The 21245-nt window shown below is 40.9% G+C and overlaps 1 protein-coding gene across 1 annotated transcript in view; it reads right to left on the reverse strand.

Moving 5' to 3' along the window:
- LOC128666644 (cytochrome P450 2D15) overlaps positions 1-21245 on the reverse strand; it is a 236422-nt gene that overhangs the window by 33020 nt on the left and 182157 nt on the right. The window contains exons 6-7 of the mRNA XM_053721351.1: positions 20576-20749; positions 2790-2928 (exon numbers count right to left, since the gene is read on the reverse strand). Of these exons, the coding sequence (XP_053577326.1) occupies positions 2790-2928; positions 20576-20749 (313 nt within the window). The remainder of the gene's footprint in view (positions 1-2789; positions 2929-20575; positions 20750-21245) is intronic.

The raw sequence follows: 21245 nt of genomic DNA on the forward strand, positions 1-21245 counted from the left end.
ATAGGGAGCAGTAAGGGGAGGGGTTATAGGAAGCTGTAAGGGGAGGGGTAATAGGGACCAGTAAGGGGAGGGGTTATAGAGAGCAGTAAGGGGAGGGATTATAGGGAGCTGTAAGGGGAAGGGTTATAGGGAGCAGTAAAGGGAGGGGTTATAGGAAGCAGTAAGGGTGGGGTTATAGGGAGCTGTAAGGGGAGAGGTTATAGGGAGCAGTTAGGGGAGGGGTTATAGGGAACAGTAAGGGGAGGGGTTATAGGGAGCAGTAAGGGGAGGGGTTATAGAGAGCAGTTAGGGGAGGGGTTATAGGGTGCAGTAAGTGGAGGGGTTATAGGGAGCAGTAAGGTGAGGGGTTATAGGGTGCAGTAAGGGGAGGGGTTATAGAGAGAAGTAAGGGGAGGGGTTATAGGAAGCAGTAAGGGGAGGGGTTATAGGAAGCAGTAAGGGGAGGGGTTATAGGGAGCAGTAAGGGGAGTGGTTATAGGGAGCAGTAAGGGAGGGTTTATAGTGAGCAGTAAGGTGAGGGGTTATAGGAAGCAGCAAGGGTGGGGTTATAGGGAGCTGTAGGGGAGAGGTTATAGGGAGCAGTAAGAGGAGGGGTTATAGGGAAGCAGTAAGGGGAGGGGTTATAGGGAAGCAGTAAGGGGAGGGGTTATAGGGAAGCAGTAAGGGGAGGGGTTATAGGGAAGCAGTAAGGGGAGGGGTTATAGGGAGCAGTAAGGGGAGGGATTATAGGGAGCAGTAAAGGGAGGGGTTATAGAGAGGAGTAAGGAGAGGGGTTATAGGGAGCAGTAAAGGAGGGATAATAGGGAGCAGTAAGGGGAGAGGTTATAAGGAGCAGTAAGGAGAGAGGTTATAAGGAGCAGTAAGGGGAGGGGTTATAAGGAGCAGTAAGGGGAGGGGTAATAGGGAAGCAGTAAGGGAAGGGATTATAGGGAGCAGTAAGGGGAGAGGTTATAAGGAGCAGTAAGGAGAGAGGTTATAAGGAGCAGTAAGGGGAGGGGTTATAGGGAGCAGTAAGGGGAGGGGTTATAGGGAGCAGTAAGGGGACGGGTTATAGGGTGCAGTAAGGGGAGGGGTTATAGGGAGCAGTAAGGGGAGGGGTTATAGAGAGCAGTAAGGGGAGGGGTTATAGAGAGCAGTAAGAGGGGTGGTTATAAAAAGCAGTAAGGGGAGGGGTTATAGAGAGCAGTAAGGGGAGGGGTTATAAGGAGCAAAAAGGGGAGAGGTTATAGAGAGCAGTAAGGGGAGGGGTTATAGAGAGCAGTTAGGGGAGGGGTTATAGGGAGCAGTAAGGGAGGGGTTATAGGGAGCAGTAAGGGGAGGGGTTATAAGGAGCAGTAAGGGGAGGGGTTATAGGGAGCAGTAAGGGGAGGGGTCATAGGGAGCAGTAAGGAGAGGGGTTATAGGGAGCAGTATGGGGAGGGGTTATAGGGAGCAGTATGGGGAGGGGTTATAGGGAGCAGTAAGGGGAGGGGTTATAGGGAGCAGTAAGGGGAGGGGTTATAGGGAGCAGTAAGGGGAGGGGTTATAGGGAGCAGTAAGGGGAGGGGTTATAGGGAGCAGTAAGGGTGGGGTTATAGGGAGCTGTAGGGGAGGGGTTATAGGAAGCAGTAAGGGGAGGGGTTATAGGGAGCAGTAAGGGGATTGGTTATAGGGAGCAGTAAGGGGATGAGTTATAAGGAGCAGTAAGGGGAGGGGTTATAGGGAGCAGTAAGGGGAGGGGGTTATAGGGAGCAGTTAGGGGAGGGGTCATAGGGAGCAGTAAGGGTGGGGGTTATAGGGAGCAGTAAGGGGATTGGTTATAGGGAGCAGTAAGGGGATGAGTTATAAGGAGCAGTAAGGGGAGGGTTTATAGGGAGCAGTAAGGGGAGGCGGATATAGGGAGCAGTTAGGGGAGGGGTTATAGGGAGCAGTAAGGTTGGGGTTATAGGGAGCAGTAAGGGGAGGGGTTATAGGGGGCAGTTAGGGGAGGGGTTATAGGGAGCAGTAAGGGTGGGGTTATATGGAGCAGTAAGGGGAGGGGCTATAGAGAGCAGTAATGGGAGGGGTTATAGGGAGCTGTAGGGGAGGGGTTATAGGAAGCAGTAAGGGGAGGGGTTATAGGGAGCAGTAAGGGGATTGGTTATAGGGAGCAGTAAGGGGATGAGTTATAAGGAGCAGTAAGGGGAGGGGTTATAGGGAGCAGTAAGGGGAGGGGGTTATAGGGAGCAGTTAGGGGAGGGGTCATAGGGAGCAGTAAGGGTGGGGGTTATAGGGAGCAGTAAGGGGATTGGTTATAGGGAGCAGTAAGGGGATGAGTTATAAGGAGCAGTAAGGGGAGGGGTTATAGGGAGCAGTAAGGGGAGGCGGATATAGGGAGCAGTTAGGGGAGGGGTTATAGGGAGCAGTAAGGTTGGGGTTATAGGGAGCAGTAAGGGGAGGGGTTATAGGGGGCAGTTAGGGGAGGGGTTATAGGGAGCAGTAAGGGTGGGGTTATATGGAGCAGTAAGGGGAGGGGCTATAGAGAGCAGTAATGGGAGGGGTTATAGGGAGCAGTAAGGGGAGGGGTTATAAGGAGCAGTAAGGGGAGGGGTTATAGGGAGCAGTAAGGGGAGGGGTTATAGGGAGCAGTAAGGGGAGGGGTTATATTGAGCAGTAAGGGGAGAAGTTATGGGAAGCAGTAAATTGAGGGGTAATAGGGAGCAGATGATGGAGCAACCATAAGATACCATAAGAACCATATAGTTGAAAATATAGACAGCACCAGATCTGTTATGTGTCAGGAAGGGTCAAGGGGGCAGCACTGTACTTACCCTGCACTTCTGGGTAGAGGAGCATGAATAGAAGTGCCCACCTCAGGGTGGTGGAGGTGGTTTCAGTACCAGCTGTGAATAGGTCATACGTGGTCAGTAGCAGATTCACCTCGTTAATGCTGCTGTCAGTGTCTTTCACCTGAGTGACAAGAGGGGACTCATTGCTATTTGTTTAATGTCACAGTTTTACTGGTTATATTATATGACACAGAGCTCCAGGCTGAAGAGCTGGCAATCTTTCTGCTAATTTAGTACAAAATGGAGTGTGCCCAGACACAGTACAAACACAAGAGGTTAACTTTTATAATAAATTGACTTTTTCCTTACTCTAACTGAGCAGTGTCTGCAAATTCGTGTGTTCTCCTTTGGTAGTCTCTGGCCTGATCCTCCACCTGCTACGACACTCCGGGTGTATTAGGGAAGCTGTTGTTTTGTTTTTCTCCTTTTCTGCTATGACCTGAAGTTTTGACCATGTTCCGGATCACCCCTCTTGTCTATAAATGTATTAACCCCTATCCTGCCACTCCTGGACCCGGCCGCAACTAAATAAAGTATTAACCCCTATCCCGCCACTCCCGGACCCCGCCGCAACTGTAATAAAATTATTAACCCCTGGCCTCCCACATCACTACCACTAACTAAACTGATTAACCCCTAAGCCGCCAGCCCCCCACGTTGCCATAAAATAAATTAATCTATTAATCCCTAAACCTAACAACCACTTAACTTTACATTAAAATTACCTCATCCCTATCTTATAATAAATTTAAACTTACCTTTAGAATTAAAATAAACTATATTAAACTATTAATTAACCTACCCTAACTATTAGACTAAAATTACATTAAACTAAAAATTAAATTAACTATATTACATTTCTAAAAACCTAGCCCTACTCAAGTTATTTAAATCTACTATTAAAAATGACTAAGTTACAAAAAAATAACAACTAAGTTACACAAAATAAAAAACACTGACACAGTTTTTGATCCTCTGACACAGTATATAGTATACATTATGCCACCTCAAAAAAAAGAAACAGTGAACGTAGTACCCAACTCTCTAATCAATTGGTTAATGCATATAATGCCTACATTAAAGAGCTCTCAAGTGAGAGATGGAGTGCATACCAACAGGCAAAAAAGGAGAGGGAAATATTTTTACAGCAGAATGATGCCATAGAAGTATTAAAAACGAATGTTAAATATTATAGACATGGAGGTAAAATGGGTAAATGTTTGTCTAATCTGGTAAAATCAACTAAGGGCTCTAGGACAATTTGGGCGATAAAATCTGATAAGAAAAGACTAACCCAAATTAATGACATTAGCGCCAAATTTTTAAATTATTATAAAAATATTTTTTCCCCTTCAGTAATTAATGAAGATAACAAAAGAAAGTTTTGGGAATCTTGTAAACTTCCAAATATTTTATCTGAAGATTTATTAGACCTTAACAGCTCTATAGTGCAGGAAGAAATTGAGAAAGCTATTAAACACCTGGCCTGTAATAAAGCTGCAGGGCCGGATGCGTTACCAAACGAGTATTATACAATTCTGCAGAGTAACATCTTGCAAAGTCTTGTTGAGCTATTTAACTATTTCTATATGGAAGGATTGAATTTCTCGAAAGAATTTACGAAATCAATAATTACCTTAATCCCGAAAAAAGGTAAAGATCCTGAAGCATTAGATACATATCGTCCAATATTTCTGCTCAATTCAGACTATAAAATTTTAACATTAATAATCGCAGCGAGATTACAGAAGTTATTACCCAAATTGATCCACCCTGATCAAACAGAGTTTATGAAAGGCAGATCATCATTTACTAACTTAAGGAAGTTGTTATTAATAGAAGATTACTATAGTACACAGGAGACTAAAAATATGCAATCAGGGAATGACAAGGCAGTCATTGCTATCGATGCGGAAAAGGCATTTGATGCAATTGACTGGCATCACCTATTCGAGTCCCTAGATCGATTTGGCTTAAAGGGCTACTTTCTGAAATTTGTCCACAAGTTATATGACAAGACATAAACGGTCTTCTCTCAGATAATTTTCAATTGAATAAGGGGACCAGACAAGGGTGCCCGTTGTCCCCGTTGCTTTTCAACCTGAGTATTGAACCTTTGGCTGTTGTTCTAAGAAATGGTCTGTCTGGCATAAAAGTAGGCCCCAAAGAACTTAAAATATCTCTCTACATGGACAATCTCTTGGTGTTCATTAGTAATAGCCAATATTACACTCCCTTATATCCAGCGCATCGAGACTCTATACACTCTTATTCTCATGTAGGAATACAGATACGGCCCCCATCAACAAATCAGTCTAAACAAAGAAAACTGACTTACTGCTTTTCTCCCGATATCAGGTTCAGCTACGGGCTAGCCTCAATCCATCCACTTTGTAGAGATCCACAAATCCTTCTCGACTCCTATCCGCAATAGTCTGTTCCGGCAGCGTCATACGCCGTGGGTAGCTCCGCCCACTCTCCACCTTGAAAAGAAAACACTCACTTGCTAACCGCAAAGGGGATTCCCCAATCCACTCGTTCCATAGAAAAATTCAACAGCGAGGCAGTGAGTGTAAAAGCTACAAAATAACTTTTATTGGCAACTTAAAACTTCACATCAAGTGATCCTGAGGCCAGTGCAGCACCGGTCTATTGAATTGAAACAAGGTTACACAGGAAAGAAATAGCAGGTAATAGTCTTTTACACTCTAAAAGTATGCACCCAAGACACACAAAGTATGGAATATTGAAAGGAGAGTTTATACGATACAAGAGGAATTGTTCAACTCAAGATATGTATATCAGAGAAGTTGATGTCTTAAAAGAGCGGTTCATACAGAGAGGATACCCTAAATATTTGATAGAAAAAGCTGTGTTGTATGAGAACAGCAAGACCTCAGTAAAGAAAGAGCTACCAACTTTTGTCACTAATTATAGCAATCAGTTTGAGAAAATTACAATCATTATAAAGAAACATTTACCAATTTTACAGGGAGATGAAGCACTTTACCCTTTGGTAAAAGATGGATGTAAATGTGTTTCTAGAAGAAACAAAACCTTGGGTAATACACTATCCCCTAGTGTAGTAAGAATTAAGAGAGAGAAGAGAGAGAGAGCAGTTGGTTACATTGCAAGGGCCACTATAAATGTGGGAAATGGAATTGCAAGGCATGTGAACCATACACAGGTAGGGAAGCAGTTTCAATCTTAGGTGACACAAAAAGTTTTTGATATTAATAACTGTACCAATTGTCATACTACCTATGTCATATACTTAGTAACTTGTCTACATTGTAATTTACAATACGTTGGACTCACCTCTAGAGAGGTTAGAGACAGGATTAAGGAACACTTATATGAGATTAAAATAGCATGTCCCAAATCACAAGTAGCTTGTCATTTTAAATACATGCATACTGAGCATACAGATGGCCTTAAATGGCAAGTAATAGAACATGTAAACATACCATGGAAACCGAGAAAAACATAATTTATGCTTACCTGATAAATTCCTTTCTCCTGTAGTGTAGTCAGTCCACGGGTCATCATTACTTATGGGATATTAACTCCTCCCCAACAGGAAGTGCAAGAGGATCACCCAAGCAGAGCTGCTATATAGCTCCTCCCCTCTACGTCACACCCAGTCATTCGACCAGGAACCAAACGAGAAAGGAGAAACTATAGGGTGCAGTGGTGACTGGAGTATAATTAAAAAATTTAGACCTGCCTTAAAAAACAGGGCGGGCCGTGGACTGACTACACTACAGGAGAAAGGAATTTATCAGGTAAGCATAAATTATGTTTTCTCCTGTTAAGTGTAGTCAGTCCACGGGTCATCATTACTTATGGGATACCAATACCAAAGCTACGTACACGGATGACGGGAGAGACAGGCAGGATCTCTATACGGAAGGAACCACTGCCTGAAGAACCTTTCTCCCAAAAACAGCCTCCGAAGAAGCAAAAGTGTCAAATTTGTAAAATTTGGAAAAAGTATGAAGAGAAGACCAAGTTGCAGCCTTGCAAATCTGTTCAACAGAGGCCTCGTTCTTAAAGGCCCAAGTGGAAGCCACAGCTCTAGTAGAATGAGCTGTAATCCTTTCAGGAGGTTGCTGTCCAGCAGTCTCATAGGCTAAACGTATTATGCTACGAAGCCAAAAAGAGAGAGAGGTAGCAGATGCTTTTTGACCTCTCCTCTGTCCAGAATAAACGACAAACAGGGAAGAAGTTTGTCGAAAATCTTTAGTTGCCTGTAAATAAAATTTCAGGGCACGGACTACATCTAGATTGTGCAGAAGTCGTTCCTTCTTTGAAGAAGGGTTAGGACACAATGATGGAACAACAATCTCTTGATTGATATTCTTGTTATTGACTACCTTAGGTAAGAACCCAGGTTTAGTACGCAGAACTACCTTATCTGAATGAAAAATCAGATACGGAGAATCACAATGTAAGGCTGATAATTCAGAGACTCTACGAGCCGAGGAAATAGCCATTAAAAACAGAACTTTCCAAGATAACAGCTTGATATCAATGGAGTGAAGGGGTTCAAACGGAACACCCTGTAAAACGTTAAGAACTAAGTTTAAGCTCCACGGCGGAGCAACAGATTTAAACACAGGCTTAATCCTGGCCAAAGCCTGACAAAAAGCCTGAACGTCTGGAACTTCTGACAGACGCTTGTGTAAAAGGATGGACAGAGCTGAGATCTGTCCCTTTAACGAACTAGCAGATAAACCCTTTTCTAAACCTTCTTGTAGAAAAGACAATATCCTAGGAATCCTAACCTTACTCCATGAGTAACCCTTGGATTCGCACCAGTGTAAGTATTTACGCCATATCTTATGGTAAATTTTCCTGGTAACAGGTTTCCTAGCCTGTATTAAGGTATCAATTACTGGCTCTGAAAATCCACGCTTTGATAAAATTAAGCGTTCAATTTCCATGCAGTCAGCTTCAGAGAAATTAGGTTTTGATGTTTGAAAGGACCCTGAATTAGAAGGTCCTGTCTCAGAGGCAGAGACCAAGGTGGACAGGATGACATGTCCACTAGATCTGCATACCAGGTCCTGCGTGGCCACGCAGGCGCTATTAGAATCACTGATGCTTTCTCCTGTTTGATCCTTGCAATCAAACGAGGAAGCATCGGGAATGGTGGAAACACATAAGCCATCCTGAAGGTCCAAGGTGCTGTCAAGGCATCTATCAGGACTGCTCCCGGGTCCCTGGACCTGGACCCGTAACGAGGAAGCTTGACGTTCTGGCGAGACGCCATGAGATCCATATCTGGTTTGCCCCAACGTCGAAGTATTTGGGCAAAGACCTCCGGATGAAGTTCCCACTCCCCCGGATGAAAAGTCTGGCGACTTAGGAAATCCGCCTCCCAGTTGTCCACTCCTGGGATGTGGATCGCTGACAGGTGGCAAGAGTGAGACTCTGCCCAGCGAATTATCTTTGATACTTCCATCATCGCTAGGGAACTTCTTGTCCCTCCCTGATGGTTGATGTAAGCCACAGTCGTGATGTTGTCCGACTGAAACCTGATAAACCTCAGAGTTGCTAACTGAGGCCAAGCCAGTAGGGCATTGAGAACTGCTCTCAATTCCAGAATGTTTATTGGAAGGAGACTCTCCTCTTGAGTCCATGATCCCTGAGCCTTCAGGGAATTCCAGACAGCGCCCCAACCTAGAAGGCTGGCGTCTGTAGTTACAATTGTCCAGTCTGGTCTGCTGAAGGGCATCCCCCTGGACAGATGCGGCCGAGAAAGCCACCATAGAAGAGAATCTCTGGTCTCCTGATCCAAATTCAGCGTAGGGGACTACAGAATCTATAAGAGTCCCCAAGAAGGGAACTCTTGTGAGTGGTAAGAGAGAACTCTTCTCCTCGTTCACTTTCCACCCATGCAACCTTAGAAAAGCCAGTACTAACTCTGTATGAGACTTGGCAATTTGAAAGCTTGACGCTTGTATCAGAATGTCGTCTAGGTACGGAGCTACCGAAATTCCTTGCGGTCTTAGTACCGCCAGAAGAGAGCCCAGAACCTTTGTAAAGATTCTTGGAGCCGTAGCCAACCCGAAGGGAAGAGCTACAAACTGGTAATGCCTGTCTAGAAAGGCAAACCTTAGATACCAGTAATGTTCTCTGTGAATCGGTATGTGAAGGTAAGCATCCTTTAAATCCACTGTGGTCATGTACTGACCTCTTTGGATCATGGGTAAGATTGTCCGAATAGTTTCCATCTTGAACGATGGAACTCTTAGGAATTTGTTTAGGATCTTTAAATCCAATATTGGTCTGAAGGTTCCCTCTTTTTTGGGAACCACAAACAGATTTGAGTAAAACCCTTGTCCGTGTTCCGACCGCGGAACTGGGTGGATCACTCCCATTAGTAAAAGATCTTGTACACAGCGTAGAAACGCCTCTTTCTTTATCTGGTTTGTTGACAACCTTGAAAGGTGAAATCTCCCTTGTGGAGGAGAAGCTTTGAAGTCCAGAAGATATCCCTGAGATATGATCTCCAACGCCCAGGGATCCTGGACATCTCTTGCCTAAGCCTGGGCGAAGAGAGAGAGTCTGCCCCCCACTAGATCCGCTTCCGGATCGGGGGCCCTCACTTCATGCTGTCTTAGGGGCAGCAGCAGGTTTTCTGGCCTGCTTGCCCTTGTTCCAGGTCTGGTTAGGTTTCCAGCCTTGTCTGTAGCGAGCAACAGCTCCTTCCTGTTTTGGAGCAGAGGAAGTTGATGCTGCTCCTGCCTTGAAGTTACGAAAGGCACGAAAATTAGACTGTCTAGCCCTAGGTTTGGCTCTGTCTTGAGGCAGGGCATGGCCTTTACCTCCCGTAATATCAGCGATAATTTCTTTCAAACCGGGCCCGAATAAAGTCTGCCCCTTGAAAGGTATGTTAAGTCATTTCGATTTAGAAGTTACATCAGCTGACCAGGATTTTAGCCACAGCGCTCTGCGTGCCTGAATGGCGAATCCGGAATTCTTAGCCGTAAGTTTAGTTAAATGTACTACGGTATCAGAAATAAATGAATTAGCTAGCTTAAGGGTTTTAAGCTTAAGTGAAATCTCATCTAATGTCGCTGAGTCAAGGGTGTCTTCCAGAGACTCAAACCAAAAGGCAGCCGCAGCCGTGACAGGCGCAATGCATGCAAGGGGTTGTAATATAAAACCTTGTTGAACAAACATTTTCTTAAGGTAACCCTCTAACTTTTTATCCATTGGATCTGAAAAAGCACAGCTATCCTCCACCGGGATAGTGGTACGCTTAGCTAAAGTAGAAACTGCTCCCTCCACCTTAGGGACCGTTTGCCATAAGTCCCGTGTGGTGGCGTCTATTGGAAACATTTTTCTGAATATAGGAGGGGGTGAGAAAGGCACACCGGGTCTGTCCCACTCCTTAGTAATAATTTCAGTAAGTCTCTTAGGTATAGGAAAAACGTCAGTACTCGTCGGTACCGCAAAATATTTATCCAACTTACACATTTTCTCTGGGATTGCAACTGTGTTACAATCATTCAGAGCCGCTAACACCTCCCCTAGCAACACACGGAGGTTTTCCAGCTTAAACTTAAAATTTGAAATGTCTGAATCCAATTTATTTGGATCAGATCCGTCACCCGCAGAATGAAGCTCTCCGTCCTCATGCTCTGCATATTGTGACGCAGTATCAGACATGGCCCTAGCATTATCAGTATACTCTGTTCTCATCCCAGAGTGATCTCGTTTACCTCTAAGTTCTGGCAATTTAGACAAAACTTCAGTCATAACATTAGCCATGTCTTGTAAAGTGATTTGTAATGGCCGCCCTGATGTACTTGGCGTTACAATATCACGCACCTCTTGAGCGGGAGATGCAGGTACTGACACGTGAGGCAAGTTAGTCGGCATAACTTCCCTCTCGTTGTCTGGTGAATGTTGCTTAACATGTACAGATTGACTTTTATTTAAAGTAGCATCAATGCAATTAGTACATAAATTTCTATTGGGCTCCACCTCGGCTTTTGAACATATTGCACAAAGAGTTTCCTCTGAGTCAGACATGTTTAAACAGACTAGCAATTAGACTAGCAAGCTTGGAAATACTTTTCAACTAAATTTACAAGCAATATGTAAAAACGTTACTGTGCCTTTAAGAAGCACACAAAAACTGTCACAGTTGAATAACAATGAACCGGATTAGTTATATAAATCAAAATTAGCAAAGGATTGCACACATTAGCAATGGATGATTAACCCTTAATATCAGAAAAAAAACGTGTAACAATTGACAATATAAACGTTTTTATCACAGTCAAGCACAGTCTCACAGGTCTGCTGTGAGTGATTACCTCCCTCAAAACTAGTTTTGAAGACCCCTGAGCTCTGTGGAGACGTCCTGGATCATGCAGGGAGAAAAAGACAGACTGTGACTGAATTTCTGATGCGTAGTAAAAGCGCCAAAATAGGCCCCTCCCACTCACACTACAACAGTGAGGGGAGCTCAGTAAACTGTTTTAATTTAAAACAACGACAGCCATGTGGAAAATAAAGCCCAAAGCAATTTTCACCAAGTACCTCAGAGAATTAAACGATTTAACATGCCAGCAAACGTTTAAAATCAAATATATGAAATGTCTTTAAAAAGCCTGCTGCTAGTCGCTCCCACTGCAAGTTAGGCTTAAAGATATATGCATACAGTATTTTCCCAGTGAAGTGCCATTCCCCAGAAATACTTAAGTGTTAACATATATACATGTCAGCCTGATACCAGTTGCTACTACTGCATTTAAGGCTGTACTTACATTATATCGGTATTAGCAGTATTTTCAAAGTCAATTCCATTCCTTAGAAAATAATATACTGCAACATGCCTCTTTGCAGGTGAACCTGCCCGCTGTCCCCTGATCTGAAGTTACCTTACTCCTCAGAATGGCCGAGAACAGCAAACGGATCTTAGTTACGTCCGCTAAGATCATATACAAAAACTCAGGTAGATTCTTCTTCAAATTCTGCCTGAGAAGGAAACAACACACTCCGGTGTCGTTTAAAATAACAAACTTTTGATTGAAGATATAAAAAACTAAGTTTAATCACCACAGTCCTCTCACACATCCTATCTATTAGTTGGGTGCAAGAGAATGACTGGGTGTGACGTAGAGGGGAGGAGCTATATAGCAGCTCTGCTTGGGTGATCCTCTTGCACTTCCTGTTGGGGAGGAGTTAATATCCCATAAGTAATGATGACCCGTGGACTGACTACACTTAACAGGAGAAAACTGTTACAGAAGCGTGAGGCTTTCTGAATTTTTAAATTAAAAACCAGGGCACCAGAAGGCCTTAATATACAAACAGATTTGATCAATTTCTGGGAGTAATGATTTACACTGTGACATATATAGTCTACATATAGAACACACACTAAGGCTATACTTTAAAGTCTACGGGGATCTGCTTTTGATATAGTATAAGAATATAGTACATTGGAAACTGCCAGGTGAATCAAACTTACAGTTCTCTATATCTAGTTGCAACACACTCATTAATACAACTAAACTATACAGGTTATATATTTTTATAACAAGCTCAAGGATAAATTACGTAGATACAGCTTTAGATCTTTTTTGTGAAAATGAAATAACTTTGAGGTGTTAAGAAAGAGTACAATATGTTGCTAACTTTGCCATAGTATTTTAGTCTAGAGATCTTATATCATTTTTCATTATAGCTATATCCTTTAAGGCTACTAATTTGTGTAGGTCTATTGTGTATAGATATCAATACACTGGGTGTATAGGTCTATTGTGCATAGATATCAATACACTGGGTGTATAGGTCTATTGTGTATAGATATCAATACACTGGGTGTATAGGTCTATTGTGTATAGATATCAATACACTGGGTGTATAGGTCTATTGTGTATAGATATCAATACACTGGGTGTATAGGTCTATTGTGTATAGATATCAATACACTGGGTGTATAGGTCTATTTTGTATAGATATCAATACACTGGGTGTATAGGTCTATTGTGTATAGATATCAATACACTGGGTGTATAGGTCTATTGTGTATAGATATCAATACACTGGGTGTATAGGTCTATTGTGTATAGATATCAATACACTGGGTGTATAGGTCCATTGTGTATAGATATCAATACACTGGGTGTAATAGCATTACATATAAGTAAACTGCAACAATAAGTGTTCCCCAATAAATTTGAAGGTTGAGCACTTAATGTAAATATATATATTGTGTTGCTATTATAAAACTATTGTAAGACTATTGAGTATCAAAGTAGCTATTAATAACTATGGCTCTTTAAGAACACTAGTATATGTACTAATATTGTTTGTCACTGTATGTATATATAATTGCTGACAAAGCTAAGGAAACTGTTGCATATATGGGTGCTTACTTTCAATATTTTTAGGAAATATATGAGTTTTCAGATTTAAGTTGATATGTCTATTTTACTAGCAGAGCAAACACTATTAATCATTCAGAGAATAATATTTTGTAAATGTATGAAAAGCTCCTCAGGTTAACTAGATATTTGTCTATGCTGTTTGAAATGAATTCCAGCTGTATATCATGCTCAGTAAAGGAATGAATAGTTAACTGATAGTTTTAAGGGTTAAATGAATTTGTAAATATGATATCATAGTATCCCACGTGTATATAATGAGGCTGTAAAGGTCAGTGCAGCACGGTCTATGAGGAAGGCGCAAGCTGAAACGCATAGAACGGTGCTGCACTGGCCTCAGGATCACTTGATGTGAAGTTTTAAGTTGCCAATAAAAGTTATTTTTTAGCTTTTACACTCACTGCCTCGCCGTTGAATTCTTCATTAGTAATGCTAGTGAAAATATTCCAAAACTTATGACGATTCTTCATAGTTTCAGTACTTTTTCAGGGTACAAAGTGAACTCACAAAAATCTGAAATATTATGGATCCAAAAAAGGGATAACTATAGAGGAGAAAGTCCATTTAAGGAAGTTAAGAGTTTAAGGTACCTGGGTATAAACGTTAACATATCTCCAAAAAAATGGTTCGAAGAAAATTGGACAGGTTTAATAGATAAAGTGCAAAATGAACTCTAGAGATGGATAAATTTCCCCCTCTCTTTAGAAGGTAAAATTAACATGGTTTAAAATGATAATTCTCCCGAAACTTCTTTATATTATGCAGAACTTGCCTTTGTTTCTAAAACCCACAGACATAAGAAGGCTAAATAAGGCCTTCAAAAAAATTTTATGGGGGAAAGAGAAAGTTAAATTGTCTTTACATAGACTCTCTCAAGGGAGAGAATCGGCAGGTTTTAATTTTCCTTGTATCAAAAAATATAATTGGGTATGTTTAATGAAAATTATCCCAGACTGGCTTTTAGATGCGGGCCACTTCCAATTAAAATATCTTGAACAGGATCTCTTTTTTCCTTTTTCCCTAAAAGCTGAAATTCACTTAGAGACGCCAAATTTACCAGCTTTAATGAAGAAGATGGTCACATTCAAAAACCCTATTCTTGCGTGGCGAAAAGTTTGTAAAACCCTAAAGGTTGACTTCCAACACTCTAGATTTTTACCCATTATAGGCAACCCTGAGTTTTCAGAAGGAATAAATAGCAAGGTCTTTAAAAATTGGAAATCAAGAGGCCTAGAATATTTCTATCAGTGTATTGATCCAGACAGCGGTAGTATTTATTTATTTGAAGATATCAAATCTCAATTCAGGATAGACAATAAAGACTTTTTTGGTTATTTACAGTTAAGACATTTCTTGAATGCTAGGAAGGATGTTCCTTTTGTTGCAAATTGGGAGGGTCTTACTACAGGGATTGCCCTTTTTCACGCGGGTATGCACTCCATTTCTTACTAGTACAGGCTGTTATTGCAAAGAGAGGGGGAGGATAATCTTGCTTTTATGCGCTAGGAATATAATTTTCTCCTCTGGAAATCTAAAAAAACACCAAACTTTTCACAATTTATTAATAACATACATACGAAACTAGTTATTGAACAATATGATACCTCAATTGACTCTGAACAAGAGATTAGGAGATTCTTTAATAAATGGGGCAATTTCATTCAAAATCTACCAGTTGGTATTCAGAAACAATATATTTCTCCGTTTCGTAACTCAATTTATGTACAAGAAGCATTTCTTAGAGGAGAGCTGCCCAATTAGAAGATGGTGATATCAACAGCAGGGACGGGAGGGGGGGGGGCACAGAGGGGGGAACTTTTCCCTTTCTTTTTTTTTAATATTTGGTGTTGTTTGTTTCTATCTGTCACTTAGTTTATTGTAGTTAGGTTATAAAGTTATTAAACCCCCTGTACCAAGGTGCACAGATAAATATGTTAGATGGTATATTAATGTATTGATGATTTCTGTAGTCTACAATGTGGAAATGTTTTTGTTTTTTTTTAATGATATCGTTTATTGCTTTTTCTTTTATACCACTTTTGAATTGATCCGATAACTTCTCACCCTGCGTGGTGAGTAGCGGATACTAACTGTATTGTTTGTACCTGGTACTGGTTGTAAATAAATAAAAAAAAAAATATATATATATATAGATCATCTGACACACACTGTATACATTCTGTATCTCATATATATAGATCTGCTTACACACACAGTATACACTCTGTATCTCATATATATAGATCATCTGACACACACTGTATATATTCTGTATCTCATATATATTTAGATCTGCTGATACACACAGTATACACTCTGTATCTTATATGTATATATAGATCCTCTGACACACACAGTATACACTCTGTATCTCATATATATAAATCAGCTGACACACACAATATACACTCTGTATCTCATATATATAGATCAGCTGACACACACTGTATACATTCTGTATCTCATATATATAGATCTGCTTACACACAGTATACACTCTGTATCTCATATATATATAGATCCTCTGACACACACAGTATACACTCTGTATCTCATATATATTTAGATCTGCTGATACACACAGTATACACTATGTATCTCATATATATAGATCCTCTGACACACACACAGTATACACTCTGTGGGGGGTAGTTATCAACGCGTCTACTTTACCTGACTTCATCGGTTCAATACGCCCGCCTAAGCTCGCCTACCATCGACGCCGCGGACCTGCAAAATTTTGCCTAAGTTATCAAAAAAGCTGTCAAAAAGCCGCGCACCAAGTACGGGGCGATGAGCAGCGGACTGTGATAGTTATCACTCATCCGATCTCGCTGCTCTTCGGCTTTTTGACAGCTTTCTTGCTAGCCTGTCACTAAGCACCCACACTAAACTACACTGTTCTACCCCCTATACCGGCGCCCCCGGAGCCCCACGCAACTAAATAAAGTTATTAACCCCTAAACCGCCATTCCTAGACCCCGCCACAACTCTTATAAATGTATTAACCCCTAAACCGCCGCTCCCGGACACCGCCGCCACCTACATTTTACCTAGTAACCCCTATCCTGCCCCCCCATACCGCCGCCCTATATAATAAAGTTATTAACCCCTATCCTGCCGATCCCGGACCTCGCCGCAACTAAATAAATAGTTTAACCCCTAAACCGTCGCTCCTGGACCCTGCCGCAACCTATATTAAACTTATTAACCCCTAATCTGCCCCCCTACACCTATAATACATTTATTAACCCCTATCCTGCCCCCCCTACACCGTCTCCACTGTAATAAAATTATTAACCCCTAAACCTAAGTCTAACCCTAACCCTAACACCCCCCAACTTAAATATTAATTTAATAAATCTAAATAATATTTCTATTATTAACTAAATTAATCCTATTTAAAACTAAATACTTAATAATAATAATTACATTGTAGCTATTTTAGGATTTATATTTATTTTACAGGTAATCTTTTTATTTATTTTAGCTAGTTAGAATAGTTATTAAATAGTTATTAACTATTTAATAACTACCTAGCTAAAAGAAATACAAAATTACCTGTAAAATAAATCCTAACCTAGGTTACAATTAAACATAACACTACACTATCATTACGACGGACTAACGACAAATGAAGGCTACTTTAAGGGACTTCATCCAAGATGGCGTCCCTTCAATTCCGATTGGCTGATAGGATTCTATGCCCGGATGGAAGACTTCTTCAGCGCCGCTTGGAAGATGACATCGCCCGGATGGAAGACTTCTTCAGCGCCGCCTGGATGATGACTTCTGCCGCTCCGGATCTCCTCTTCGGTTCCATCGGTGGGTCGGCTGGCTGAAGACAACTCAAGGTAGGATGATCTTCAGGGGGGTAGTGTTAGGTTTATTTAAGGGGGGTTTGGGTTAGATTAGGGGTATGTGGGTGGTGGGTTTTAATGTTGGGGGGGTTGTATTTTTCTTTTACAGGCAAAAGAGCTGAATTCTTTGGGGCATGCACCGCAAAAGGCCCTTTTAAGGGCTGGTAAGGTAAAAGAGCTTTGAACTTTTTTAATTTAGAATAGGGTAGGGAATTTTTTTATTTTGGGGGGCTTTGTTATTTTATTAGGGGGCTTAGATTAGGTGTAATTAGCTTAAAATTGTTGTAATATTTTTTAAATGTTTGTAACTTATTTTTTTTATTTTTTGTAACTTAGCTTTTTTTATTTTTTGTACTTTAGTTAGTTTATGTAATTGTATTTAATTGTAGTTATTTGTATTTAATTTATTTAATTAATGTAATGATAGTGTAGTGTTAGGTTTAATTGTAACTTAGGTTACAAGATTTATTTTACAGGTAATTTTGTATTTCTTTTAGCTAGGTAGTTATTAAATAGTTAATAACTATTTAATAACTATTCTAACTAGCTAAAAGTTACCTGTAAAATAAATATAAATCCTAAAATAGCTACAATGTAATTATTAATTACATTGTAGCTATCTTAGGGTTTATTTTACAGGTAAGTATTTAGTTTTAAATAGAAATAATTTATTAAAGTATAGTGTAGTGTTAGGTGTAATTGTAACTTAGGTTAGGATTTATTTTACAGGTAAATTTCTGTTTATTTTAGCTAGGTAAGCTATTAAATAGTTAATAACTATTTAATAGCTATTGTACCTAGTTAAAATAAATTGAAATTTGCCTGTAAAATAAATATAAATCCTAAGATAGCTACAATATAATTATTATTTATATTGTAGCTATATTAGGGTTTATTTTAAAGGTAAGTATTTAGATTTAAATAGGATTAATTTAGTTAATAATAGAAATATTATTTAGATTTATTTAATTAATATTTAAGTTGGGGGGTGTTAGGGTTAGTGTTAGACTTAGGTTTAGGGGTTAATAATTTTATTACAGTGGCGGCGGTGTAGGGGGGGCAGGATAGGGGTTAATAAATGTATTATAGGTGTAGGGGGGCAGATTAGGGGTTAATAAGTTTAATATAGGTTGTGGCGGGGTTCGGGAGCGGCAGTTTAGGGGTTAATAACTTTATTATAGAGGGCGGCGGTATAGGGGGGGCAGGATAGGGGTTAATAGGTATCATGTAGGTGGCGGCGGGGTCTGGGAGCGGCGATTTAGGGGTTAATACATATATTATAGTTGCGGCGGGGTCAGGGAGCGGCGGTTTAGGGGTTAAAATGTTTATTATAGTGGCGGTGGGCTCCGGGAGCGGCGGTTTAGGGGGTAATACATTTATTTAGTTGCGGCGGTGTAGGGGGGGGGGCAGATTAGGGGTGTTTAGACTCGGGGTACATGTTAGGGTGTTAGGTGCAGACATCTTCCATAGGAATCAATGGGATGTCTGGCAGCAGCGAACATGAACTTTCGCTATGGTCAGACTCCCATTGATTCCTATGGGATCCGCCGCCTCCAGGGCCGCGGATTGAAAACCAGGTACGCTGGGCCGGAAAAGTGCCGAGCGTACCTGCTAGTTTTTTGCTAACTAGCAAAAGTAGTCAGATTGTGCCGCACTTGTGTGCGAAACATCTGGAGTGACGTAAGAATCGATCTGTGTCGGACTGAGTCCGGCAGATCGAAGCTTACGTCACAAAATTCTACTTTTGCCGGTCTCTAGCCTTTGATAACTAAGGCGAATCAGCCTCGCCACAAATACGCTGCGGAATTCCAGCGTATTTGAGGTTGACGGCTTGATAACTACCCCCTTCTGTATCTCATATGTATAGATCTTTTGACACACACAGTATACACTCTGTATCTCATATATATAGATCCTCTGACACACACAGTATACACTCTGTATCTCATATATATAGATCCTCTGACACACACAGTATACACTCTGTATCTCATATATATCGATCCTCTGACACACACACAGTATACACTCTGTATCTCATATATATCGATCCTCTGACACACACACAGTATACACTCTGTATCTCATATATATAGATCATCTGACACACACAGTATACACTCTGTATCTCATATATATAGATTAGCTGACACACACAGTATACACTCTGTATCTCATATATATAGATCCTCTGACACAAACAGTATACACTCTGTATCTCATATATATAGATCCTCTGACACACACAGTATACATTCTGTATCTCATATATATATAGATCATCTGACACACACAGTATACACTCTGTATCTCATATATATAGATCCTCTGACACACACAGTATACACTCTGTATCTCATATATACAGATCATCTGACACACACAGTATACACTCTGTATCTCATATATATAGATTAGCTGACACACACAGTATACACTCTGTATCTCATATATATAGATCCTCTGACACACACAGTATACACTCTGTATCTCATATATATAGATCCTCTGACACACACACAGTATACACTCTGTATCTCATATATATAGATCCTCTGACACACACACAGTATACACTCTGTATCTCATATATATAGATCCTCTGACACACACACAGTATACACTCTGTATCTCATATATATAGATCCTCTGACACACACAGTATACACTCTGTATCTCATATATATAGATCCTCTGACACACACACAGTATACACTCTGTATCTCATATATATATATATATAGTACGGTTGTGTGTAAAGCTTACGGCTGAGATAAAACAAACAACTTCTGTATCAGAAGATAAAAGAATAAATGTCATACCTTAGAATCAATACTGTCAGCATCTGGGGCATGAAGCACAAACAGCCAGAATCATAAGCTCAGAAACGCTGTGATAAAGCCAGGGAGGGTCATCTAGTATACAGGTAACAGCCTTCCTTCACAGCCAGTGGGTACAATACAGGCTCTTTGCAAAACCAACTGCTGCCCAAATGCTTGTGAAACTGCTGCTCTCAGACCTATCAGATACATTGTACACCCCCAACTCTAGTGGGTCTATACCACATTACCAGATGAACCACCCACAGGAATATTCCCTCAGCTTCTCCAGGACCTACCGTCTGGGCCCCTGATGTAATAGGCCTTCTAGATACCAAGGGGAGTAATGTCAGACACAAAAGGCAAATGAGAGAGAGAACTAGTGCTGGCTTCCTACAGTGAACAGAACTAAGAATGGGGATCCAGGTGTCGAGTTTATAAGTAATAGGGGGTGTGGCAGTTTCTGTGCACGCTCCTCATGGGAGGAGTTAGTCATTTAGTAAGTATAGTCTAGTAAGGCCAAGATATGTGCAGTACAAGCTGTTTCTTATAATGATTATTTGCCTGTTACACCAGTTTGTTTTTAACCATTTCCCAAGGCTGAAGGTCAAACCCACTACACAATGTGTTGCAGAGCTCTCTGGCAGCAAACTGGTTAATGTGCCACCAATACTCACTTTTTCCAGCTCCAGCAGATATGCATCTATAAAGTCTCTGACACAGTTGGGATCCCAGCTCTCACGATGAGCCGCCACCATATCCTCCAGAAAGCGGATAATCTCTGTTTCATGAGCAAGAACTCTGTCAGCCATTCCAGGAACATTCAATAACCAGGGAACCTCATTCAGAACCTGCAAGTAAGTAAGTAAGTAGGTAAATAAAAATGTAAGTCAGTAAGTAGGTCAGTAAGTAGGTAAGAAGGTAAGTAAGTAAATAGGTAAGTAGGTAAGTAAGTAAATAAATAAGTAAGTCAGTCAGTAAGTAATCAGTAAGTCAGTCAGTAATCAGTAAGTCAGTCAGTAATCAGTAAGATCAGTAAGTAATCAGTAAGTCAGTAGGTAATCAGTAAGTCAGGCAGTAAGTAGTCAGTAAATCAGTAACGCCTAGATTACGAGTTCTGCATTAGCCTTAAAAAGCAGCGTTAAGGGGTCCTAACGCTGCTTTTTAACGCCTGCTGGTATTACGAGTCAGGTAGGTACAGGTGTACCGCTCACTTTTCTTCTGCGACTTTTGGCTACCGCGAATCCCCTTACGTCAATTGCGTATCCTATCTTTTTAATGGGATTTGCCTAACGCCGGTATTACAAGTCTTGGAAGAAGTGAGCGGTACAGCCTCTACCTCCAAGA

This window comes from Bombina bombina, chromosome 7 (genome assembly GCF_027579735.1).
Source record: "Bombina bombina isolate aBomBom1 chromosome 7, aBomBom1.pri, whole genome shotgun sequence".
Classification (NCBI taxonomy): domain Eukaryota; kingdom Metazoa; phylum Chordata; class Amphibia; order Anura; family Bombinatoridae; genus Bombina; species Bombina bombina.